Source organism: Sarcophilus harrisii, chromosome 5, assembly GCF_902635505.1.
Source record: "Sarcophilus harrisii chromosome 5, mSarHar1.11, whole genome shotgun sequence".
In the NCBI taxonomy this organism is placed as follows: Eukaryota; Metazoa; Chordata; class Mammalia; order Dasyuromorphia; family Dasyuridae; genus Sarcophilus; species Sarcophilus harrisii.
The window spans coordinates 267,978,085-268,005,107 of NC_045430.1; the positions used below are offsets into that span (position 1 = coordinate 267,978,085).

Sequence of the window (27,023 nt, forward strand, 5' to 3'; positions counted from 1 at the left end):
TTACAAGGGTATTATAAAATGTATTATTTTTAATTTAAAAATTATTATTATAAAAGTAGGTTATATAACATCAGCTCCTGACCCCTTTGCTGTTTGATAATCCTGTCACCTACTCTACCCTTATTCTACAGTGCTTGGCCCATAATGGGTGCTTAATAAATGCTTGTTGAGTGATTGTTGATTAACTCCTAATTCCATACTCCACAGCAAAGGTTTCCAAGCTATTCCTGTCTATTCCTTACACTTCTCAGAGGACATTCCAAGTAGGATACCTGCAGAATATCAAGATTATCTGGCCAGATCCTCTGCTCTGCCCCCTCCCTTCCTCACAGAGTATTGTCATTAGTAATAATAATAGTTCACATTTATATGAAATGACAAAGCCCTTTATTCAATCCTCTCCTTTGGTTCTCTCTACAGAACTATGACCTAGGTGCTATTATGCAAGCTGAGGTTAAGTAACTTGATCAGGATTACATAACTAGTTCTGTACCTGAGATGGGATTCACACTCACTTAAGTCCAGTCATCTATTCATATGTCACCTAGCTGCATGATCCATCTTAGCATTTTCACAAGCTTTCTCCTTCCCTCTACTTGTGGAAGCAGCATCCCTTTTTTTCACCAAGGCTAATCCTCTCTCATCAATTCCCTTCATCCTGTTTCTTTCAGTCCCTTTCATGACCCACCTTCAATATTCATCTTCTTTGGCTGGTAACTTTCAATCTCTTGAGCCGCCATCTTCTTCTACACTGTTTACTACTGTGCTTGTGTCTCCCTATTTTTATAAATGTCTTCTTCCCTTGGTGCTGTCATCCCTTCCAGCTATGATCCTATTCTTTCCTCCCCTCCACTGTTAAACTTATTTCAAAACTTCTATTCTATGTCTTCACTTCCTCATACTCCCCTTTCTCTTGAACCCCCTAACTGAACCTTGCTGTACCACTCTGTTGTAACTTCTCTATAAGATGTATTAATAACTCATTAATAAATAATAAAAGATCCAATGACCTTTTCCATTCTCTATCCCCCTTGAATTATCTTCCTCTTTTGGCTCTGTTGATAAATCCCAAATATTGGCTTCTCTTTTCTTGGTTTCAGAAGCACAACAGTCTCCTGGTTCTCCTCCTACCTCTCCAAAGGTCCCTTTTCTTGTCTCTTTGCTGGATTCTACCCATTCCTTAATGATGTCTGACACTGGCTCTCCCTTACTTTGAGCACCACTCTTTGTTTCTTTGACTTTGCAGGTGGTCTTGGAAACTTGTATCTCCAACCAACTCCAAGCTATATCTTCAACCAGGTGTTTCTCCCTGGATATTGCAGCTTGCTTAAAATGAAGCTCATGAGCTTCCCTCTTGAATCTTCTCTTTCTACTGACTACCCGACCATCACCTAAATTTTCCATATTTGTGACCCTGAAGTATCTCCTTCCCCGCATTGATCTCCAGTTCCTGTTGGTTCTACTTCACAGGAACTCTATCTCTCTTGTATTTTCCCGCTACTGCTATTCTAGTAGCCTTCTTTAAAGCATCATATCAGAGAGGGCATAATCCAATGGAAAGAGCATTGTATTTGGAGTCAGAACCTGAGTTCAAATTCTACCTTCATCCTTGACCACCTTGATGACTTTGGACAATCATTTCGTGTTCTGGGTCTCTTCAGTAAGAATGGGGGGGGTGGACAAAATGACCTCTCAGGTCCCCTCCAACTCTCAATCTGTGACCCAATATAATATGTTGAATTGCTCCCAGTCTGTCACTGAGTAAGAGAGGAACAGAAAGGGAAGGGCATCTGGCTTGCCATTTTCTCTTGTTCCTCATCATAGGAACCATGATTTAGACCTGAAATCTAGAGGCTCTCTAGTCCAACTTCACATGTAAGCTGAGGAAGTTAAGGCTCAGTGAGGGTGGAAGGTGGTGTCAAAGTAAGTAGACCGAGTCCCTCTGCTTCTACAGTAAATTTGACAAACCCACCATTCTTTCTGCCGTCCCATGATGCCTTTTTCTGGCTGACACTTCAGCCAAAGCCCAGAAGGGACCCTGACTTTGTGGATTGAGTTCCCTTGGACCACACCTGTCTGCTTAGTAATCCCCTGTCTCAGCACAGGGCCTCCGTCTCTGGTTGGACTTTTCCTGAGGCAGCGTCTGGTTCTGATTCACAGCCTCTTCGCAATGTGTGTTTATAAACCCCTGAAATAATCAGAACAGTTGGAAAGTAACCAGTTGCTTTCGGTGAATGGAACTGAGTTTAAAGGGGCTCCTAGAGTGGTGTTTGGGCACCCCCTTGTGGCTAAAGTGGTATGGTTGCCATGTTCCACTCTGCCCAAAACTTCATTTAAGTCCTACGGAAGAACTGGAAGAAGCCTTGGCTCCCACCATTTGGGGATCTAGGACTGTATGTAGAGAAACTTGAGGTCTAAGGATGACCTGATCCCAAGTCACATGGGTAGTAGGGAGCAGAACTCCCTAATTAAAAAAGTTTTATTTCTTAAAATAAGTAAATGTTAGTGATGGTGATATTGAAAGCGACAAAACTTCAAAGATTGGAAGGAAAAGTCGCCATGGAAAAATAGAAAGAGAAGATGAGCAATTCATAAAGAGAGTGAATAAAGGAAAAGGTAAAAGTTGGGTAGAAGGAATGGTCCAGCAATACCGTACGATGATCTTAGTTATTCTCAGCAATACAATAATCCGAGGCAGTTCCAAAGGACTCATGATGAAAAATACTATCCACCTCCCCAGAAAGAACTGATAAGAGTCTGAATACAGAATGAAGCATATTATTTTTAAAAATTTTGACATTTTCTTATGTTTTTCCCCTTTTGGGTCTGTATCTTCTTTTACAATATGACTAATATGGTAATATGTTTTACATGATTACACATGTATAATATAACCTTTAGCAAATTGCTTATGATCTCAGGGAGGAGGAAGTGGAAGAGGAGAGAGAATTTGGAATTCAAATTGTTTAAAAAATACATATCAAAAATTGTCTTTATGTGTAACTGGGGAAAAAACATTTTATTTAAAAGAAAAAAGACCTGTCAGCCTTCACTCTGGGTCTCTAGTACTTGAGAGAGGCCATTGATCCAATTTATTGGTTACTGCTAGCCTAACTAGTAAGTTGCTCATGCTCAGAAAAAAAGCAAACATCCACGAACCAGATTAAATAGTCAACAAAAATACAAATACGATAGAACATAGATAATGTTGCTCTGTGGTTCTCTAAGTCACTATGACCATAGCCTGGGATCCTGTAAGGTTTAGTAGCCTCCATTTCTATTTGAGTTTGACAGTTCTGCCCTAGATATTAAACTCTCTATGGTGAACCTGTGGGAGGACTTGGATAACAGTTTTACAGGACCACCAAGAGTGCATTACTGGAAGAACCAACGTTCAAATCTCTGAGATCACAAATCCATTTGAATTTTTGACTATTTACTTAAGAAAAATCCACCATTCTTCAGTGATGCCAGATAGAGGAAGCTACAAGTCAAATGTTGGCCCATTTATCTCTGCATATGGAGATGGTGCCTTTGTCTTTGTGTTTGAAGACTGTCATTTCTTCTTTCTAAAAATTTATAATTATGTTATAATTATATGTCATATGCTTTATATGTAATATAAATAAATAAATATGTAATATTTATATGTACTTTATTATATATTATGATTATAACAATATATCCATTACCATATTCTATTATATTATAATGATTTTTATTATATATCATGATTTATTATATATCAGTGATTTTATTCTATAATATATTATAATGATTATAACAATATAGTCATTACCATATTTTGTTACTATATCAACATTTCTTTATATATTCCTGCTTCCTAGAGAAACTTATCCTTTATAACAAAGAATTTAGAAGAGGAAAACAATTTAACAAAACTAACCAACATATTGGAAAAACTTAACTTTACATGCAGTATTCCGTAACCATAGTCCAAGGTATTTGTTCTTTGCTTTGTTTGATTGTACAGATTTGTTAGAAGAGCGGGTACTGTACTAGTTGGCTACTGGCAAGAAACACTATCACTTTGATGTAAGAAAAAAAAAGTATGAATAAAATGCTTCAGAACAATCTTAAAAATTAAATTATATTGCAACCAACTTTACTTACCTTTCAACTACACTCTGGAGCCAAATCAATCGCTTATTTAAAATGATTAATGATTGGAGGGCATTTTATGTCCAGAGTTAATATCTGGAGGATGTTATAAATCTATACTCATTTAGGGGCAGAACAGCCCAGTGGATAAGTACTTGACTCAAAGTCAAACAAATCTAGATTCAACTCCTGCTTTCAGTCTGAGTGTGTACTTGGTCAAGTCATATAATTTTGCCCATACTGTTTTTTCATTTGTGTAATAAGGGTGATAACATCAAGTGTTTAAAATCCTTTGCAAATCTTAGAGTGTTAAGTAAATGTCATCTATTGGTTAAATGTTAAAATAAGGGAAAATGGGTTTTCCATTGCAACTAGAGGAATGTAGATTAGACATAGACAAGAACTCCTTAGAGTGTATTAAATCTCAAATGTCGCTAAGGACATTTTAATCTGATTCCTTTGAACATTCATCCTTAGGTGTTTTCATTAGGAAAGATCTCGAGGAAAAAAACCCAGAGGTAGAGGAATAGACTAGATGGCCCAAGGATTACATTCTCTATGAGGATAATTAACCATTTTTTCCTTCTGTGGAGTGGGAAGCTTTTATCTTCTTATTTAGTTTACACTATGTGAGAACTCCAAAGAAAGGATGCTTAATGAAGATATATTTTTTTGGTTTCCAGCAGTGGCAATGCGATTTATCTGGTGTTAAGATGCACAAGCCCAATGTAATTCCTGGAAAACTCCAAGATTTACACTAATGGGATTTTTTTTTCATTTCGTATTCATCATAACTGACAGGCAATCTATAAAAGTGCGCTCGACATTCAGTTTGATCAGAGATATTGGACCTTGATGGGATTGGGCATGGCACTCCGTGGGGGGAAAAATGATACAGATTTCTTGATGAGGCTTGAAAAGGTCAGCTGTATTCTCAGTTGATGATTTGCGTAGGGAATCATAATGGGTGGCTGCCAAGGAAGCCCAGCTTACTTCTTCAATACTAGAGAAAGGAGAGTTTACTCCCTGAACTGGTGTCTGGCTAAGTCAATGAAGGGCACTTTCATTTGAAACAGAGACATAAACTCTAAAGTAAAAAAAAAATCTTCTTCCATTATTAAATATATTTAACTCAAGGAACCAAGTACTGGGTCCTCCTGTATTCAAATGTGACTTCAAATACTTTACTAGTTATGTTTGCCTCAGTTTCCTCATCTGTAAAATGAGCTAGAGAAGAAAATAGCAAAGCCCTCCAATATTTTGGCCAAGAAAACCCCAAATGGAGTCTTGAACAGTCAGAATGAATAGTGACAAAACTTAAGATCTTTAACAAACTGTTATTTATCAGTTAATCCCTCCCTTTAGAGCCTCTTGTTATATTTGTTCATTCATTCCTGGATTTTGCATCTATTTTGTGTATTTTGTAAGGGTCAAGGGGACAAGGTGATAGATAGAGGGCTGGTCTTTGAAGTAGAAAGACCTGGATTCAAGACTTCCTTCTCATATACATTGAAAGTATTACTGTGAGCAAACCACTTAACTTTTTAGCAGTTACCAGGTAACTTTTTAAGACCATAAATTATAGTTGATTTGCTCATCTGCATTGGTGAGAACAATTTCCACACTGGAAGTTCCCTAGACTGGTAAAATCGTAGTCTGCGCAAAGAATTATATTTTTTATATAGGTGCAATCTGAGTATATATGATTTCTGATTCTGCTTTCTTTGTCACACGATTGATTTCCTATCAATCTTTCCTGATTTATTAGTGTTCCTTATACTTGTTATTGTAGTTAGGCAGCAAGGTGGTGCATTGGATAGAGCAGTGATTCTGGAGTAAAGAAGACTTGTGTTCAAACCCAACTAGCTGTGTGGGCAAGTCACTGAACCTCTGTCTGCCTCAGTTTCTTCAACAGTAAAATGGAGATAATACTAGCACCTACCTCCTGAGGTGGTTGTGATAATCAAGTGAGATAAAATTTGTAAAGTACTTAGCCACATAGTAGATGCTATTTAAATGCTTATTTTTTTTTCCCTAGATTGTATGATAAATGTTCCCTTTCTTCAGCCTTTCCCCAACTCTTGAATATTTTGGTTGTTCCTAGTTTTTCCAGGCTCCACAGTGTTCTGTTAGTATCCTGGATTGGGGGAGGCGGCTGTAATTTTTTTTTTTCTTTTTGGTAATGACTTAGGGTATAGTTCCAATCCAGAGTCAAAAAGAATGGTTGTTTTATACAACTTTCCTGGCTATAGTGACCATTATGAGAAGAAGGGGAAGGGGCAAGTTTTGGTTTTAGCTTGTTTTTTTTTTTGTTTTTTTTTTTTGTCACAGCAAAGAAAATTAAAGCAGAAAAATTGAAGTCCACATCACTCACCAAGTCATATATTAAGTCCAAAGGAGACTGAGAACTAGTAATATCTTAGCTTTTCCTTTAATCTACAGTCTGTTGGGTCAGACGCTCAATTTGTCCCATGTGTCAGGGGAAAGGTCATTTGGCCATTTTCATGTTTGAATCCTCTTTGCTCTTGATTTTTGTTCACTTCTGGACATCCTAAGTGGGGCAACTTTGGACAGCTTTGAACTCATTTGGTCTCACGGACGGCGTTGGTCAAGAAAGAAGGTGTCGATATCGAGTCACAGTACTAGCTTTTTACAATAGCTCCATTCCCTGTATGTTGGCTGGTGACATCATGTTTGCTATGGTAGTCCAAAAGCATTGGACTTGACTCTGAAACCGCCATCCCCTCTTCCTGCATTGTTCCTCCTGTGTACCCCACATAATATGGTGTGTATGACAGACAGGGAGGAAGAGTTTCCATAGCTGCCCCTGATTATGGAGAACCTATCCGTCATCATTATCGGTTTCCATTCTCTTCTATCAGTGTTTACTCTTAATTTAACATCAACCCCAAATTAATGTCACTGACATTAAGGAGGCATTTCATAATCACAGTCATCCCCATCATCATTGTTGTTAATGTTATTGTTATTATGCTCATTTTTAGTTTAAGAGCTTTTTCACTTCTAATTCAGATCTCTTCTTCCCCCACTTAATAGTATTTTTTCCAATTACATGTAAAGATAATTTTCAACATTTACTTTTATAAGATTTTGAGTTCCTGTGCCCACAGAGCTATCAAACTGTGCATACCCTTTGATCCAGCAATGTCTATACTGGGCTTATATCCCAAAGAGACGATAAAGGAGGGAAAGGGACCCACAAGTGCAAAACTGTTTGTGGCAGCCCTTTTTGTAGTGGCAAGAAACTGGAGACTGAGTGGCTGCCCATCAGTGGGGAATGGCTGAATAAGTTGTGGTGTATGAATGTTATGGAATATTATTGTTCAGTAAGAAATGACCAGCAGGATGACTCATACCAATTCCAGTAGGCTTGTGATGGAGAGAGCCATCTGCCCCAGAAGGACTGTGGGGACTGGAGTGTTCACCTTTTTTGTTGTTTCTTGCATTTTGTTTTCTTTCTCATTTTTTCCCCTTTGATCTGATTTTTCTTGTGCAGCACAATAATTGTGGAAATATGTATAGAGGAATTGCATATGTTTAACATCTATTGGATTACTTGCCATCTAGGGGAGGGGGTAAGGTGAAGAAAAGGAAAAAAAATTGGAACACAAGATTTTGCAAGGGTGGATGGTAAAAAATATTTATGCATGTTTTGAAAATAAACAGCTTTAATAAAAAAAAAAAAGATTTTGAGCTCCTGATGCTGAATAAAGTGAGTAGAACCAAGAACATTGTATACTGCAGCAACAAGATTATGTGATGATCAATTCTGATGAATATGGCTCTTTTCAACAATGAGGTGATTCAGGCCAATTCTAATAGACTTGTGATGGAGAGAGCCATCTGCATCCAGAGAGAGGACAATGGGGACTGAATGTGGATCACAGCATAATATTTTCATTTTTTTGTTATTGTTTGCTTTTTTCTTTCTCATTTTTTTCCTTTTTGATCTGATTTTTCTTGTGCAACACGATAAATGCGGAAACACATAGAGAAGAATTGTATATATTTAACATATATTGGATTACTTGCTATCTAAGAGAAAATATGGGGGGAGAGATAAAAATTTGGAACATGAGATTTTGAAAGGGTGAAGGCTGAAAACTATCTTTGCATAGATTTTGAAAATAAACAGCTATTATTCAATTTTTATTTTATTTTATTTTTTGCTGAGGCAATTGGGGTTAAGTGACTTGCCCAGGATCACACAGCTAGGAAGTGTTAAGTGTCTGAGGCCAGATTTGAACTCAGGTCCTCCTGACTCTATCTACTGCACCACCTAGCTCCCCCTATTATTCAATTTTTTAAAAAAGATTTTGAGTTCCAGTTTTTTCTCCCTCTCTTTTTTCCCTTTTCCCTCCCCCAAGACAGCAAACAATCTGATCATTTATTCATGTCAAACATATTAGTCATATTCCTACAATAATCATTATGAAATAAAAATCATAACAAAAGGGAAAAAGCATAAAAAACAAAAAAAAAATTTTAAGTGAAGATAGTATGCTTCAATTGGCTTTCAGACTCCCTAGTTCTTTCTTTGGGTGTGGATAATATTTTTTATCACCAATATTTTCCCTCAATAATATTTTTTCCAATTACATGTAAAAATAGTTTTCAACAATTCATTTTTGTAAGATTTTGAGTTCCAAATTTTTCTCTCTCCCTCTCTCACTTACATCCCCCTCCCAAGAAAGCAATCTGATATGGATAAGACATGTACCATCAATTTAAACCTTTTTCCAAATTAGTCATGTAAAGAAAGAAGAATCAGAACAAAATGGGGGAAAAAAAACACAAAAAAGCAAAAAAAAAAAAAAAAAAAAAAAAAAAAAGTGAAATTAGTATGCTTCAATCTGCATCAATCTTTATAGTTTTTTCTCTGAATATGGATGCCATTTTCCATCACAAGTCTATTAGAATTGTCTTGAATCACTGTATTGCTCCGAAGGGTTAAGTCTATTATAGTTGATCATCACTCCGTCTTCTTGTTACCGTATATGATGTTCTCCTGGTTTTGCTCCTTTCACTGGGTATCAATTCATGCAAGTCTTTCCAGGTTTTTCTGAAATCTGCCTGTTCAACATTTCTTATAGAATAATAATATTCCATTACATTCCATAGCACAACTTGTTCAGTCATTCCCCGGCTGATGGATTCCCCTCAAGTTCCAACTCTTTGCTGCTACAAAAAGAGCTGTTGTAAATATTTCTGTACATGTGGAATCCTTTCTCATTTTTACGATCTCTTTGGGATACAGACTAGTAGTTGTTTTTTTTGGATCAAAGGATAGGTACCAAAAATGCTTGTGGCAGCCCTTTTTGTAGTGGCAAGAAACTGGAAACTGAGTGGCTGCCCATTAGTTGGGGAATGGCTGAATGAGTGATGGTCTATGAGTGTTATGGAATATTGTTCTGTAAGAAAGAATCAGCAGGATGATTTTAGAGAATCCTGGAGAGATTTACAGGAACTGATGCTGAGGGAAGTGAGCAGAACCAGATCATTGTACACAGCAACATCAATATTATACAGTGATCAGTTCTGATGGACGTGACTCTTTCCAACAATGAGATGATTGATACCAGCTCCAATGATCTTGTGATGAAGAGAGCCGTCTATACCCAGAGAGAGGCTGTGGGGACTGAGTGTGGACCACAACATAGCATTCTGACTCTTTTTGTTATTCTTTGCTTGCATTTTGTTTTCTTCATTTTTTTCTGGTTTGATTTGATTTTTCTTGTTCGGCAAGGTAATTGTACAAATATGTATACATGTATTGGATTTAACATGTATTTCTACCATGTTTAACATATATTGGCGCATTTGCCATCTAGGGGAGGGGGTGGAAGAAGAGGGGGAAAGCTGGAATACAAGGTTTTGCAAGGGCTAATGTTTCAGAATTATCCATGCATATACTTTGAAAAATAAAAAGCTTTAATTAAAAAAAATGGATGGGCATAGTTTGGCTGCCCTTTGGGCATAATTTTGGGGACTCTGGAATAATGATTTGCTTCCCCCTCCTCTTGTTCCCTTTCTCTCTTTTTCTCTCCTCTCTTCCCAACCCCTTTCCATTCCTCTCTTCCTACTTGTATTCTCTTCTTTCGCCTTTCTCCCTTCTTCTCTTCTTTGCTTTTCTCTCCTCTCTTCTCAATCCCTTTCCCTTCCTCTCCTCTTCTCTTCCCTTCCCCTCATCTACATCCCCTTTCCCCTCTCTCCCTCCTTTCTTGTTTTCCTCTTTTTCTTCCTGCCCATCCCCCTTTTCCATTCCACCGTCTCTAGGTTTTTGGTCTGCTGGTATGGACACTGATCGCTGGGACAGAGTATTTCCGGGTCCCTGCCTTTGGCTGGGTGATGTTCGTTGCAGTATTTTACTGGGTCCTGACGGTCTTCTTCTTAATCATCTACATGACCATGACCTACACCAGGATCCCCCAGGTGCCATGGACCACAGTGGTAAGAAAGCACATTCCTTCTTATTTTATTTTCTCACCGTTTCCCCTTTGCGCCCTGGCGCTGAAGCAGCTCCCATCTTTAGCTTGTTTGTTCAGAGTTGTTAGCGTGTTGTCTCCCTGTCAGACTGAGCTCCTCGAGGGCTAGGACAGTTATTGGCTGTTCTTCGTTACCCCCGCACTTGGTGCTGCGCCCTGCGTGTGGGAAGTGCTCATAAATGCTTCCTGACTCATTGAAGCTGAATCTCCATTCAGAGTCGGCCTCCCTAGTTCCCTGACACTAGGCTAACAAGAGGGGTGAGAGACAGACAGACAGAGACAGACAGACAGACACAAAGAGAGAGACACACACACAAAGGGAAAGAGAGACAGACAGACAAAGAGAGAGACACAGAGAGAGTAAGTGTGTGTGTGTGTGTGTGTGTGTGTGTATACACCCACCAGAAGCTTCCATTCCAAGGTCCTCCAAAGGCTCCCCCCCCCCCACCAGCTGCTGCTGCTCTTAGAACCTCGGCTATTGCAGGAGTCCCCCCATTTGAAGGGCCATGGAGATCACTGGGTCATACCTCCAGGCTGTGGAGGGGAGAGTCTGTCCCTCAGTGTGCAGACCTCATTGCTGCAGGGGATTAACAGGTAGGATTGGCACCTTCCCAGTAGAACAACCTTTGGGTCATAAGATACAAGCACTTCAATCTTGCCAGGGAACCATGAGGGTAAAGCCGGTTCCCCAGTGTTTGATGGCCCAGCCCCGCCTAACTGGCTAGATAACTTGCTGGAAAGCCCTCCCCCAGACCTCTCCTCTTCCATGACACTTTCTCCCCCTGATTAGGGGTTTTTATCCTGGGATCCATGAACCACCAAGGGGAGAGATGTCAGAAAGTTTGTGGATTTCAGTGGGAAAATTACCTCTTTATTTTACTGTAACTGGTTTCCTTTGCAATCCTATTTATTTTGTGCATTTAAAAACATTATCCTGAACAGTGATTCCTGATTCCTAAGTTTCGCCAGATTGCCAAGAAGCATGTAACATAAAATGGTTAGAAAGCCCTGTTCTAAGAGGATTTTCTTGCACAGTAGGACTTCCACAAGGACTCTGCCCCCATGCAAACTGTAAATATCATTTGCGACTGTTCTTTCCCCAGCAAAGCCTTGGTCTCACCCCAGGCAGCCCATAACGTTAAACTGGTATCCTAAATTGGAACCTTAAGCGCACTCGGGCGCAAGTGCTCTCTCTCTCTCTTTCTCCCTCTCTCTCTCTCGCTCTCTGTCTCTCTCTGTCTCTCCGTCTCTCTCTCTGTCTCTGTCTCTCTCACTCTCTCTCTTTCTCTCTCTCTGTCTCTCTCTCTCTCTTTGTCTCTCTGTCTCTCTCTCTCTGTCTCTGTCTCTCACTCTCTCTCACACACACACGTTGGATACATAGGAAAGTAGGTAGACAGACTAACAGTTGCTTTTTAGAAATGTTACTGGAGGGGCAGCTGGATGGTGCAGTGGATAGAGCACCAGTCCTGAAGTCAGGAGGACCTGAGTTCAAATCTGGCCTCAGACACTTAGCATGTCCTGACTGTGAGACCCTGGGCAAGTCACTTAACCCCAATTGGCTCTGGGGAAAAAATGGTTCCTAGAACTCCTCAATGGCCTCCACACTTGAAAGCCTTCCCTCCTGGCAAAGTGAAATGAAACCAGGTCACCTTGACCCTGTTAGATGTCACAGTACTGTCGTTAGAAGACTCGGGACATGGCTGACATTAGTGCCGAGGCCAGAGAAAGAACTGAAGTCAGTTCCCTTCCCAAAGAAGGGAGAGTACTCGTGTCTCTCTGCTGGTCCCTCAGGTGCCTGGTGACCTGGGCGTCCCTTTATCTCCAGCCATCCCCACACACAAAACACTGTCGAAGAAGAGAATTGGAGCTCATTGGAAATGACTTATTCCTCTCGTCCACTTCCCAGGCTAGAGAGGGTCAAGGTCACCCGCAGCAACAACTCTGACTTCACCGTCCCCTTTGAGGCTCTGGAGCGATTGGCTGCTCTATGCCATTCGAGGCCTGGTGGTGGGCACTATCCCATGATTACACAGGGAGTGAATGCTACAGTTGAGGTTGGAACCCTGGTCCTCCGACTGCCAAGTCCAAAGCACTTCCTGTTTTCCCAAGGTCCATGAGTCAGTCTTGTCCATTGGTGGTAGTCCGTGGCACAAATTAGTGGTTCCTTTTTAAATGAGGGAAGTGAGTGCCCCCAAAGTTCAGACGGTGCCCAACCTTACAGAGTCGGTAGAATATCTCTGACTAGACCTGGGTAAGATGCCCTAAAACCAGTCCCTCGTGTCACCCTTTGCGAAGGAAACTCGGCTGTTTCTCACTTATAGAACGCTTCATCTGTGGCTCAGGCTTGTGCCCCACTCTCATTCGGACTCCCAACCTCTCTGTGATAAATGCGCTACTCCAGACCCCCTCCAGCCACATTGTGTAGACAAAGCAATATCCACCCTCCTGGCCACTGAGCTCCTGGCTCCGTCCTGAGCAGGATGCTCTGCTGACAGACCCGCCATCTTGATGAGCCTCTTAGCTTGGCAAACCCAATGGCTTTGTGCTTGTTTCCCCGATCTCATTTGTTGTCAGCAGGCCCAGCCTCTTGTGAATCCAGGTGCTGCGTCTGCCCTCCCAGATGCCAACCAAAACGAGCCAGGGCTAGCAACTCTGCCTTCCCACAACATAGCACTGATTGGGGAGCATGTACCAGTTATGCAGACCAACCACAGGGGAAAATACTCTTCTGTTGTGAGTAACTGCCTGGACTCTACTCTAGTCAATAAATCCTTTTGAGTGACTTTTGCTCCCCGGACATGACAGCCCAACTCGGACTCGATCCGTTTGTAATGTAATGTATGCTCCGAGCCAGGAATGCCTTCCCCACCCTAACTTTTACTTCTTGGAATTCCTCATTTCCTTCAAGGTCCAGCCTTCCTTGAAATTACTTTGTATTAATTTGTATTTGCCTCCTCTCCCTCCGTAGGACCCCCAGAGTATAGCCACTTTTGTCCTTAGATCCTCAGCACCTAGGACAGTTCCTGGTGTGCAGGAAGTACACAATAAATATGGGATTGAATTGAACTGAAAAGTCAGCATGACTTCTCAGACTCTGGACTAGAGTTGGAAGGCCTCTCTCAGCACAGGAGGGTATTAAAAAGAACAATCCTTTAACCAAACATGGAAAGTCTATAAGCTGCTGACTGGGGAAATCATCCTATCTTTTCATCTTTCTACAGATACTTTTAGTTTTTATATTGCCTTGATTTCCATGTAGATTCCCACATTTTCCTTCCTGAGTCAGCCTTCCCATGAAACAAATGGCCATAAAGAATAGAGGGGGAAATGGTTCAGCAAAACCAATAATCCACATGTAGACTCTGCTAATGTCTGCACATTCCATATATATTGATCCCCTTCTGGGAACTCAGCTTTTTCCTGCACAGAACTGGAACTAGCTCTATTTCTAAGACACCTGGTTCTCCCCACCCCCTTCCATTTCCACTTTTCCTTTTTTGTTCATAATGCATTGCTTATCTGTGAAATAGGCAGGCCTTTTCTAAGCTCTCCAGGCCTCCAGCTCAGAAAATTGTGGGACCAACAATGGTGGTTCTTGCTCCAAAGGATTTTCCTCAGGCAGAGCTTCCTTTCAGCTCTAAAGCTGATTGAAGCTCCTAAGTACAGGAAAGTTGATTTCAGAAACAGATGGTAACTTAACAGGAGTCATTTGTCTGGTACAATACTACCTCAGGAAGCGAGTCCTCAGGAAGCTGGTGATTGCTTTGACTTTTCCCCATTATTTCATGTCCCTTATTAACTTCTCTCTGACACTCCTATTATGATTAAAGATTCTGCTTATTTTTTCCTAATCAATGCTTCTTCTGCCATTTGTAAATTAATTTTTTTTCAATTAACAAGAATTTGGTTTTTTTCCCCTTTCATCTCATCTTCTGGAGAGGGAGGGAGGGAGGGAAGAAAGAAGGGAAGGAGAGAATCTTTGTAACACATAAGCAAAGTCAAGCAAAACATTGGCTAAGTTCAAAAACTGTGGCTCATTTGGCATATTAGTCTGTGATCTCACCATCAGAAGTTGGTTAATAGCTTCTTCCTCAGCTGTCTTGTCTTTTTTCCAACATACTCATTTCCCATCATACCATTCGCCCCCCTCCAAAAAAATTGAATCATTCCTCAAAACAAAAATGTGAGCAAACAACTGTCTGACAATCTATGCAGCATTTTCCAACCATAATTCCTCATTTCCCTGCTGAAAAAAAATAGACATGGGTCTTCTTTTTGGGACCAAGATAGGTCACTGTCAATTATGAGTTTGGCAGCAGCCCAACATTGTGTCTACTGTTCTCCTGTTTCTCCTTTCCTGCTCAATCAGTCCATACAAGTCTTCCTGTCTGCTTAAAAATTGGGTGCCCTGGATGAAATGGAAGTCTCTACTGTTAATTCCTAAGGGAGGCTCACTGAAGGAGATGTTAGGAGCTGAGGTGGAAAGCACACTAAGCTTGCAGGTACAAGACCTAGGTTCATATTCCGCCTCTGTTGTTCTGACCGCTGCCTCACAAGAAAGACCGAATAGATGAAATTAATGAGGGTCTGGAGAATAGTAGGCAGTGATACAGGGGAAGGAATGTTGACTCTGGAGCCAGAGGATCTTGGTTCACTCTTGACTGTGGCAGCGGCTCATCCCCTGGGCCTCCGCTCTTCATCTGTGAAATAAAATTGTGGGGCCAGGCCCCACCCTCCAGGAGCTTACGTTCTGTCAGCGCTTTCTAAGTGTTCATCATGTTCACCTGAAGACCATATGCTCCTGATCCCTCCTCTGCTTTGTCTCACACAGGGCCTCTGCTTTAATGGAAGTGCCTTTGTTTTGTACCTTATTGCCGCCATCGTAGACGCTTCCTCGGTTACCAAAGAGAGGGACAGCCACAATTACAACAGCTGGGCCGCCTCCTCGGTAAGTAAGCTTTCTCCGTCTCTGACACTCGAAACAGTGCACAGAGCTTCTGTCCCCTCCCCACCCATTCCCTGTAGCCCTGCTCGTGAGGACCAAAGCCAGTCAAAAAGCATTTATTAATGTGTTTGGACAGACTTTGGGAGACAGTGGAGGATAACAGGGCTGTGGGTTATGGTCCATGGGGTCACAAAGAGACATGACTAAAAATGAACAGCAAAAAGCCAGAAACTGGGCTAAATGCTTGAGATACAAAAAGAGGCAAATAACAGGTCCTGCTCTTGAGGAACTTACAATCAAATAGGGAAGAGAGCATGCAAACAAATCTGTACAGGATAAAGAGCAAATAAGAGAAGGACAAAGCTAGAATTAAGAGGGCTTGGGAGAGGATTCCTTAAATGATGGGATTTTAGCTGGGACTTGAAAGAACCTGGGAAGGCAGGAGACAGATGAGGAGGAAAGTGATTCCAGACCCCTCTATATTTAAGCTACGGCTGTGGTCCTTGCCAGCAGACCTCTGGGAATCAACAGCAGTGTGTGGGAGCCACACTACAGATCAGAGATAGAGAAGACATCCCGAGACATATGAGAAAACTGACTGTAAAGTTTAAAATGTGGACTTTCTTCTTGTTAAACTTTGTCTCATATGAAGAAAGAGCTCTCCAGGAAATCTGTGATCCCCATTGGAGCCAAATTTTGCAAAACTCGGTTGATTACATTTGTTTTTGTAGGCAGCTGAAGTGCAGTGGAAAGAACACTGGGGGGGTTTGGAAACCGGGTTTCACATCCTGGATCTGCCACTTACTGTGTGACCTTGAGCAATCAATAAACATTTATTCAGGGCCTATGAGTCATTTTATTCTGTTTCCTCACCTGAAAGATGGGGATAAAAATGCCCACAGTATTTGATCTTGCCTTTACAAAGGGTTCATAAGCCTCAAGACAAGCCCTATGATGCAGTTTTATTATCCCCATTTTACAGATGAGGAAAGTGAAATAACATGATAGATAAAATTTATTTGTTCTTGAAGAGCATGACAACAGGGAGGTAATGCCGTGACATGAAAGTGAATTGGATTTAAGTGAGAGAAGGCAGTGCAAGGTCACATTTCCCTCGAGAGCCCTCTGGGTCCAGTGGCCAGACATAGATCAGGATGACCGGAAATGGCCCTGGATGCAATGGGAGACTTTGACTTTTTTAAGCTAAGCTTTTCCACAGGTCTCTTTGACCTCTCTGACTGGGGCAACACCCAATCAATGATGAAAGCTAGCTAAGAAATGAGGAAGAGAATGGCCTCTTTTACCTAGTCAAAAAAAATCAATCTGAGAGGGGGAGGGTTTTCTGGCCAAAATAGAAACAATTACTATTTATGTTCACTTTGAGTCAGTTGGGACCAAACAGTGACCAACTGAGGTTTGACTTGGGACCTATTGTTGGCCAATCAATGAGAGTCTGAGTGATTTGGATTCAAGACCTAATCCTTAAGAAAGAAATCTAGCTGGTTTACCCCAAGATATCTCAGGAGATTGCCGCAATCAAAAAAAAAAATTTACATTTCTTTGAGCAGAGCACCTGCAGGTAGAGGTTTGTATGTGTCCTATGTGGACATAGAGAAGGGAAGGAAGGGAAAGAAGAAAAAGGAAAGAAATAACTGACCAGTTTTGTTGCCAGCACTGCAGCTCCTACTCCCACCCACAGAAATTGTTGTTTGTCCTTCGAGGGAGGGCTGGGCAAGGTCACCTGCCTCACTTTCCCCTCCAGGGCCATCTAGGTCCAATGGCCAGCTGTAGATCAGGAGATGGGCCCCACCTTCTCTGACCATTTGCTGCATAATTACCCATGGTCTCGCTCTTCCCAAAGCAAGACTGAAGCTGGCAGAAATAGACAGTGAAATCAGACTTGAATGGAGAAAGTCGTTTCTGATTAGATCATAGTGCTAATGTGCGAGTCCAGGAAGGGCAGATCCTTAAATTCATGAATTAGGATGTTCCATCACACCTCACTCTAATCTGTTTCCTCTCCCACAGTTCTTTGCCTTTGTGGTCACCATCTGCTATGCTGGGAACACGTATTTCAGCTTTCTGTCGTGGAGATCCCGGACCACACAGTGATCGCCATTTCGACGATGATTTTAATTGAAAGAACATTGCTGTAAAAGCCGCCACGAGTAGCATGTACATTTCCAGAGAACTGTGTTTTTGGCGTGTTTTTGTACACTTAATCCCATTGTGGTCGCTATGGTCAGTTGCAAGTAAACTGGATATTTGTTTACAAAACACTGTAAACCCTTAGGACAAAACCTTTTCAGTACATTGTTACAAACTTTGTAAATCCTATTTTTTCTTAGACGATAAGTAAGAATTGCTAATGTTAAGAACACATCCACTTTGTAAATCTAACCTTTAAAATGCCAGACTTTTTTTTTTTTTTTTTTTTGATTAAATGTTTGAAAATCATCCATAAACTTCAGTGTCTGAGTTTTGGGGATACATGGAAGAAAATCGAGTCTTTTCATTACAACCAAAGCATGTCGCTCCATGGGACGTTGAGTGCTTGCAAGATTATTTAGGAGAAAGCTACCTGGATTAGCAGAGCAAGTTTAGGGGATTAACTCATCACCTGTACACTTACAGTCACTGCCTTCAGGCTCCTGTGTTCTACAACAGAGATGTGAAAGGGCTGGCTAAATCAGATGAAATATTAATTCCAAAATGCTTCAGAAAATGCATTAAAATACAACAGAACACAGATAATATTAAAATTATGCTTTTCTAAGTCAGTATGTACTCCATAGGGGTCTTTATCTACAATTTAAGTTTGGCACCACTGTCCTATGTGTTTTGAAAATCTGTCAAAGGGAATTCATTCAATGGAATATAATTTAAAATGGCAAAACCAAGCCAAATGACAGGAAAATACGGGGTCTTCAGAGATCTGTCTTCTAGAACTGGTAAGCTTTTGGACCATCCCTGGAATAGGACCATAACTACAGTTGGGAGATCCAGGCTTGACGCCCCCCAGGTGAGGTGGGGGACCTCAGTTCCAGTCATGTGAACCCCCCATCCTTCTGACTCTGCCTCCAGTAGAAGGACTCACCAGCTTCAGAACATCCATCCTCTCTTTGGCATCAGCCTTCCCCCACCCAAGTAGCTCTCTCTCTTTGGCAGGAGGCAGGCCTTCAGCGACTTGAATATGTCCCAGGATGGGATCCTTCTCCCCCCACAGAATGCCCACTCCCTTCTCTCAACCCCAAATTGACTAATAACGACACTGCTGTGGACATAGAAGTAACCCCCATCCTCATTGGCCACAGCCGTCACTGAATGTTTCACAGCAAACCCACACAGGGGAAAGTTGCCAGCTCAACTTGGGCTTAAAAAACCATGATCCTTTGGGCTAATAACCAGGTTTATGGCTCCCAAATCGCTAGGAATCACACACATGTACACAGAATACAAAGGGAACTGTGCTCATCTGTTCTGTTGCCACCAGGGTCTCCGTCTTCAATCAGCAACACCCTCAAAGGCCCAGGAAATCACTCCACATCTGCAGGCTGATTCCAGTTGCCCACAGCACCTGGGCTCACCCTGTTTTATCCCCAGGACTGCAAAGGGAGCCAGAGTCCTTTCCAAAATCTGCTAATTTAGGACAAGCAGATCCAGGGTGTCTTTGAATACACTTGTTGAATAAGGATGAACTTGGTAAAATTTCTTTAGGGCTGTATCAATGTTATCTAGATCTCACAACCAACTCTGATGCAGGTATTAATATGATCTTGATTTTCCATTTAAGGAAATTGAGGCTGAAAGGTTAGGTAACTTTCCCAGAGTTTATACAACTGGGAAGAAACCAAGGCCAGATTTGAACTCATGTTTTCCTGACTTCAGGTCTAACACTCTCCTTATTATGTCACCTTGCTTCCTTTGTTTTACTAAATTATGTCAGAACATTAGCCAGGAGATCCAGGAAAAGGATGGGAAAAAATTCCTATAGTAATGTTTCTCCACATGTCAAGGTATCATCCTCATGATGTCATCGGTCCTCTTTGAAGGTGAAAGGTGAACAACAATCCTCGAACTCATTTCCCACCTTAATTTCCCTCCTGTGTATGGGCCCCTGCTTCTCACTGGCTCAGCATGGCTGGTTGGCTTATATTCTGTTATATTCTCCTGTTGTCCTATAGAAATGATAAAGTGCCATCAGGCAAGATCTAATTAGTCTCATTGCCAATATATTTTTAAAGCCCTCTTTAAAATAGGGCTGAATAGAGCTGGATGTTTTAAAGGAAATATAATCTCTGCCCTCAGAGTTTTCCATCTGAAATGGGAATTCAGGCAAGCCATCATGCAGTACTTTTAAAGCACCTACGATGTACCACTGGGGATACAAAAAAGGAAGGGCACCTACAGTAAGGAAAACTCAGTCTATGTTAAATAGCAGGGGATTGGAGCTGGTCAGTCATAAGGGCCTCCCGAGGGCCAAATGATGACTGCCTAAGTAATTACTACATCTACAGGGGATTTGACCATTGGAGTTCAGACTTGAACTCCAGTCAGGCCCCTTGCTGTGTGACTTCGGCTTAGCCTTAGCCCAGGTATCTATGAAATGACCATAATAATCCTTGTACTACCTAATGATAAAACTCATTAACTCAGTGCTCTAACATTCTCAAAGCACCTTACAAACATTATCTCACTGGATCCTCATAACAACCCTGTGAGGTTGGTGCTCTCATTATTATCCCCATTTTATAGCTAGAGACATAGTCTCTGAAGGTAAAGTCACAAAGCTAATAAGTATCTGAGAGGATCCAGACTTAGGGCTTCCTGAAACAAGTCCAGTGTTCTAGCCACTATCCCACACTGCCTCTTATGGGTTGTTGTGAAGATGAAATAAAGGTAACCTTTTGGGGGAGACAATTTAATCGTTTTATTATTAATTTAATATTAACAAGGCCAACATGTTATCAAAAAGAATGGTCATTTGGGTATCTCTTTTAGACCAAAGACAAACACTTTATCAAAGATTTCTTGGGACTTGAGAGGAGACAGTGTGAAAGGAGGAAATGGGAAAAATGGATGACAATACAGCTTGACAACAATCAAAGGGGGAAATCACCTTTCATAACATTGGCAAAATCAGAAAGAGAGATCCCCCTTGATAAGTAGACATTACAAATAAAATACGCGAAAGAAAAAGTAGATGTCTCTAAAGATAATCTTTTAAAAAGAATCGTCTATCGGAAGAAACAGAAGAATTGGGAAAGCAGGGATTTGTGTTCCTTTCACAGAATCCAACAAACCAGGAGGGTCTCAGGTCCACCCCAATGTCTTTTTAAGAATCAACCCATAGACAAAAACAAACAGTAGCTTTGTCTTTGACTTTAATGGCATGTTCTCCCTTTTAGTTTCAAGATATGGTTTGTTGTATTATGCTTAAGATTGTTTTTGTTTAATTACGAATAAAAATAATATCCGGCATGACTGAATGTAAGTGCAAAAATTAAATATAATTCCTCAGGTATTCCTATTACTGAAATCTGCCGGACATGTCTGGGGTGCCTTTGCTTGAGAAGCCTCCTCCCCACAGACCCTTCTGGCCTCCCCTCCCCACACACATTCACACACACACAAACTAAGGCTGTCTCTTCAAGTGGAACAACCACTAAACCAAAGTGAATGAGTAGCCAAGGGGGGTGAGAACTTTGTCTCCAGGACCCGGGCTGCTCGGCCTCCTGTAGAGTCATCATGCTTGAGGTCCGAGGCCAGGGAGTCAAATGTGATATATTTCCAGGAATTTGTATAAGGCTAGTCGGTGCCTCTGGGCCTCCGTTTGCCTCAGAAAAAGTGAGAGAATTGGCTAAGCTTGGGGGGTTTAACCCGGGATCTGTGGATAGTTAAGAGTCTGAGAACTTGCATGGGAAAAACAAACAAGATCTTCATTTTCACTAAGTGTCAGCTGAAAGCATTTATTTACAAACACTCTGAGAAGAAGTCCAGCTAGTCCCACACCAAAGGGCTCCAAGACATTGAAAAAGTTAACGGTCCCTGACCTAGATAATCTCCATGGTCCCTTAGCACTCCAAAGTTCAAGTCAATTCAACACTTATTAAGCAAAGTGCAGGGTTACAAGGACAAGGCAACTACGAGTGAGGGAAATAAGTATTATAAGTTCCTACTATGTAGCGGTCCCTGTGCTAAATGCTTTTTACCAATATTAATTCATTTAATACTTGCAACCCCCCTGCAAAGTAGGTGTTTTATAATTTCCATTTTACAGTCATGGAAACCAAAGCCAACACACTGCTAGTAAGTGTCTCAGGATGGATTTGAATTCAGGTCTTCCTGATCCTTTGTGCACCTCTCTATCCACTGCTCCATCTGGTTGCCTCCACCAAGCACTCTTTGCCCTTGAATTTACATTCTACTAGGGGACAGTAAAGGCATGTAGAAAAAGAGTATATATTTATTTTATTTTATTTTATTTTATTTTTTGCTGAGGCAATTGGGGGAAGTGACTTGCCCAGGGTCACACAGCTAGGAAGTGTTAAGTGTCTGAGACCAGATTTGAACTCAGGTCCTCCTGACTTCAGGACTGGTGCTCTATCCACTGCACCAACTAGCTGCCCCCAAAAGAATATTTTTAAGGGAAGAAAACATTAACAATAGGCTACATCAGCAAGGGCTTCGTGGAGCAGATGGCAGCTAAACTAGAAGAAAGGGTGAGATTTTCTTAGGTGAACACAAGGAGAAGAAGCACGTTCCAGACATGTGGAGATGGGATGTCCTAGATTGCAGATAACTAGCAAATCAGTGTGACCTGAATAGAACTGAGGAATACAAAATCAGCCTGGGAAGGTAGGCAGGAGCCAGATCATGGAGGAACTAAATGCCCTGTGATTCTGTGATACTGTTATCAGCAAAATTAAGAGAAGGGGCAACAAAACCCCCTGATACTGACTTGGGGGAAGTGATTTTGTGGGGTCAGTGCCCTCAGTGGGAATGTGTCAGAGTGCCCCCCATTTTCCCCATTTCTTTAAGAACACGGGAATATCATCGGCTCTGATGGAACAGCAAAACTTAAACCAGGGTTCTGGGCAAAGTTGATCCTTCCTGTTAGTTAACGTGTCTCTACAAGATCCTAGTCATGTTCCCTTTATTCCCTGTGAGAGACAAATTGTACCCTGCTGCCACATGCACTCCCACAGGTCTCCATGGGAAAGCATTAGGTTCTAGTGGGCCGGGTCAAAGGAGGAACAAGTGCTGAGGCTGCTGAATGTTGGTCCCCCCCTCTTTGGACACGCCTGACTGAAGGGCATTTTAGGACAAGCTGTGTTGGAAGTGGTGTGGTACAGTGACCTGGGAGTCAGAGAGCTGGATTTGGCCTGGCTCTGCCCCGGACTAGGGGTGGGGTGTTGGAGGAGCTGCTTCCCTCCTCAGCTCCCTGACTGGAAGATGACTAGGGGATTTATCTGTCGGATCACAGCATAGTAGCTTATGAGTGGGAAGGAGTCTCAGGATAGATCTTGTCTATTTTACAGACAAGTAAACTGAGGCCTAGAGAGGTGAAGAAAAAAGAGATGCAAATCTGGTTGTAAATCTTGGAAATTCCCAATTACTGCCCTTTCTACGGTCCTTGACCCGTCTCTAAGGATTTTTCTGGTTCTGAGACCCTATGATCCCCATAACTGCTGAATCTTTCTTTTTCTCCTTCCTGTTCCAGGCACTTCTCCTTTTTTTGCAAGAGGAAACAGCCCACCAAAGCCAATGGACCCCAAAATTTGGCAAACCACTCAAACCCTCAGCTTGGACCTGTGGGCCTTTGTGGGGCTGCACACTGAGCTGTCCTAGACAGAAGCTGTGTCTCACTTTCCTGGAGTGGGTCTGGGTGCAGTGGGCACACACGTGCTTGGAGGGACGCTTGAGGAAACGTTGGCCAGTGACACAGTAACCCCCAGTGGGGATTGTCCTGTGCACAGCCCAGCTTCTAGATCTGTCTGGGAACGATCCATGCCCCAGAAGACCGTAGGCTTAGTTTTGAAAGTGATGGCTGACTCTATGCTTCGGTCTATCTCTGCGGGCTCTCGCTTTGTGCACTACAAAGCCACACAGGGAAATAGGCACTTATTTTTAACTGAAAGGAAATCAGAATTTCCTCTTTTGAATGCTGAGAGGCAAGGTTCATGAATACTTTTCAGCAGTGTGGGCATTTAGGTGACTAAAGCATTTATCTTGTGATTCTCCAATAACTTTTTCCATTCTTCAAAGGGGGCTGTGAATTACTTCTGGTTTGAGTTTGGAAGGAAAGCAACTTTGTCTTTGTGACAATAAGAACCCCAGAATAAAACCCCAACCCATTTCATACCAGGATCGATTGAAGATTTGAAAATAAAGGCAGCTAGATGGTGCAGTAGATAGAGCACTAGCCCTGAAACCAGGAGGACCTGAGTTCAAATTTGGCAAGACTTTAACACATCCTAGCTGTGTGATCCTGGGCAATTCATTTAATCTCCAACTGCCTCCGCAAAAAATAAACAAACAAATAAATAAATGAAGAGTGAGTAAGTAAATAAATAAATAAATAAGGAAATAAATAAATAAATAATGAGGAAAAAAAGATTTGAAGATACCTGACTCAGAGATTACTCAGGCAGTGGGAAGTCGGAAGACTTGCAAAAATTTTTTTCTTGAGAATTCAGAATGTCAATTTTGTGTGCAAGACCACAAGGGAATCAAACAATCGGTGGGTGTGCCCCTCAATAGCTCTTGGGTATTGAGTAACTTGGGTAACTGACTTCCTCTCCTTGGCTCTCAGTTTTTTCATCTGTAAAATGAAGATATTGAACTAAATAATTGTTCCCATCTCTTCCAACTTAAAAAAAAGAATCGATTCTCAGATACTATTAATAATGCACCACGTGCTTTAACTGTTTGCCGTCTGTACTTGCCATCTGTATTCGTTTCATGATCCTTCCAAACTTTTAGATTTTTGTTGGTAGAGTTGGATTGTTTTAATCTGATATGCTTACCTTTTCCCTGCAGATCGATAAAGTCCTTTAAGCAATTAAATCCTCTGCAATAGATATTTCTGATTTATACCCTACAAAAGAATGATCTGGCCAATGAACAGGTGATAAAAATGTAAAAATAGATATGCTCCAGGAATTTTATTCATTTCAGCATTTCATTTGAGTTTTCAATTGCATCCATAAGCAGATGTCCCCTCTAGGCAAAGGTACAAAGAAATCAGGGGGAACTGAAGCAAGATCTTGAACATCGATATCTATTTTAACTGAAGCAAGATCAGGAACACTGATATCAGTTTTAACCCTGTTGATACTGTTGAGGTCAGGAACCAAATGTCGAGGTGTAGACCACATGCTGAGGTCTACATTTGGGGTACCTAAATGAAAGTAGGATTTAGTTAAGGTCTAGTGGCAGGTTTGGGGTACAGGGAGTCAGAGTTCCCCTGCAACCCCCTTAGATTCGGCGCAAGGATACGGCGGTATATGAGGTCTAGTAGCGGCTCGGAATTCCCAATAAAAGTATTTATTGGCCCAGAGAGCTAGATTAATAAAAGAGGTTTATTACTGAGTTTAGAAGTAGGAGATAGGTGAAGGTAGAGATAAGGAGGGCACTGGACAGAGGGTCCAGTGGACAGAGGGTCCTCACATGGCTGCCATGTTTGGAATCTCTGCAAAGAGGGGTTCCCGGGGTCTAGCCCCAAAGTTGGCTCAGATCAGGGTGGGGCTGGGACAGGTCCGGATCTTCTATTGGAATTCAAAGGGACCAGGATTTGTGAGTCAAAGGGTAATTTACATTAGCTGGGGGGGGGGGGGGGAGTGGTTGGGAATCAAAGATTGGAATCTTTCCCCGCGTCAATATCACCATATTCACAGAAGTACAGGGAAATGCAAAATAGAGAATAGATCCAATTTGATTTGGCTGAAAAGAAATTCTCTTTAGTGGCCAGCTGCTCTGCTATTAAGCTAGAATAAACCTCATACAAGAGATGGGTTGCCCAACCCAAGACCCATATCTCAAGTCTCCTTAGCTGTATAATGTCTGAGACTTTAGTAGAGAGACCACAAGTGCCAGGTGACTAAAAACAGCAAAAGGAGGAAGCCAGAAAGTTTCAAGTGTTGATTCTGTACAGAGTGGTATTGGCTAGGGGGAGTCTAGGGTAGGTGGGAGTGAGGAGAAATGGGGTGAAGAGAATGCAGATGAAACAAAAAGCATGGTCCCTACTCCCCCCACCCCAGCTCATCCCCAGCACCTCAGAATAGGCAAGATTTGACCAAAGACACCTCTAATATGGACTATTTTACTGACAGGCTGTCAGATGGAGAAGAACTATCACATTAAAAATTTGACAATAATAGCATTTTATTTTTCAAAATCCACGCAAAGATAGTTTTCAACATTCACTCTTGCAAAACCTTGTGTTCCAAGTTTTCCTCCCTCCCTCTCCACTCCTTTTCCCTAGACAGTAAGTAATCCAATATAGGTTAAAAGTGCAATTCTTCTAAACATATTTCCACATTTATCATGCTTGTTGCATAAAAAAAATTAGATCAAAAGGGAGAGAAAATGAGAAAGAGAAAAACAAGCAAACAAACAACAACAAAAAAGGTGAAAATACTATGTTGTGATCAACATTCAGTCCCCATAGTCAAGAGACTACCATATTACAGGAGGTGCTATGGATTTTGAAGGTCTTTAAGTCAAAGAATACTTGTCTTCTATTTTTATGCTTTGGAGATTGTGCTGTCCCGTGACTCATAGTCACACAGTAACCCCCTAGTGGAACACTGATGTTAAAAAGATCACAACAATAACGTTATACAGCAACCCAGTCTAGTAGTCTCTCAGTCAATGGGTAGCCATAAAGGTTCATTGTAGGCACACTCTATGCTATAGCCATCCTGCCTCACTTCTAATGCAGATTAGGGAGGAAGATTCCAATCCCATCCATTGCCTGAAAGTCTTGCCCACTCTTATTAAAACAATTACGAGGGATGCTGGGAAAAATCACAATGGCTATCCACTTCTCATGTGTTCACCATAATTGCTATTTACATAACAAGGACACAACAAGAAAGGAAGGAAGGAAGGAGGGAGGGACGGAGGTTCATCATAATTGCTATTTACATAGCAAGGACACAACAAGGAAGGAAGGAAGGAAGGAAGGAAGGAAGGAAGGAAGGAAGGAAGGAAGAAAGGAAGGAAGGAAGGAAGGAAGGAAGGAAGGAAGGAAGGAAAGAAGGAAGGAAGGAAGGAAGGAAGGAAGGAAGGAAGGAAGGAAAGAAGGAAGGAAGGAAGGAAGGGAGAGAAGGAAGGAAGGAAGGGCTGTGTTATCCAACTGACTAGTTCAGTTGGTCCCCAATAGGACAGTTCTCATAGAAGTTGTTTGTCGTTTTCTCAAAGAGGACCATGATGTCAGGGAGAGG

At 41.6% G+C, this 27,023-nt stretch overlaps 1 protein-coding gene across 1 annotated transcript in view; it reads left to right on the forward strand.

Annotated features, from left to right (window-relative positions):
* CMTM8 (CKLF like MARVEL transmembrane domain containing 8) overlaps nt 1-19,953 on the forward strand; it is a 58,699-nt gene extending 38,746 nt beyond the window's left edge. Inside the window, exons 2-4 of the mRNA XM_031940258.1 lie at nt 10,420-10,593; nt 15,460-15,576; nt 17,602-19,953. Of these exons, the coding sequence (XP_031796118.1) occupies nt 10,420-10,593; nt 15,460-15,576; nt 17,602-17,685 (375 nt within the window). The 3' untranslated portion in view covers nt 17,686-19,953. The remainder of the gene's footprint in view (nt 1-10,419; nt 10,594-15,459; nt 15,577-17,601) is intronic.
* Nucleotides 19,954-27,023: the final 7,070 nt, after the last annotated feature.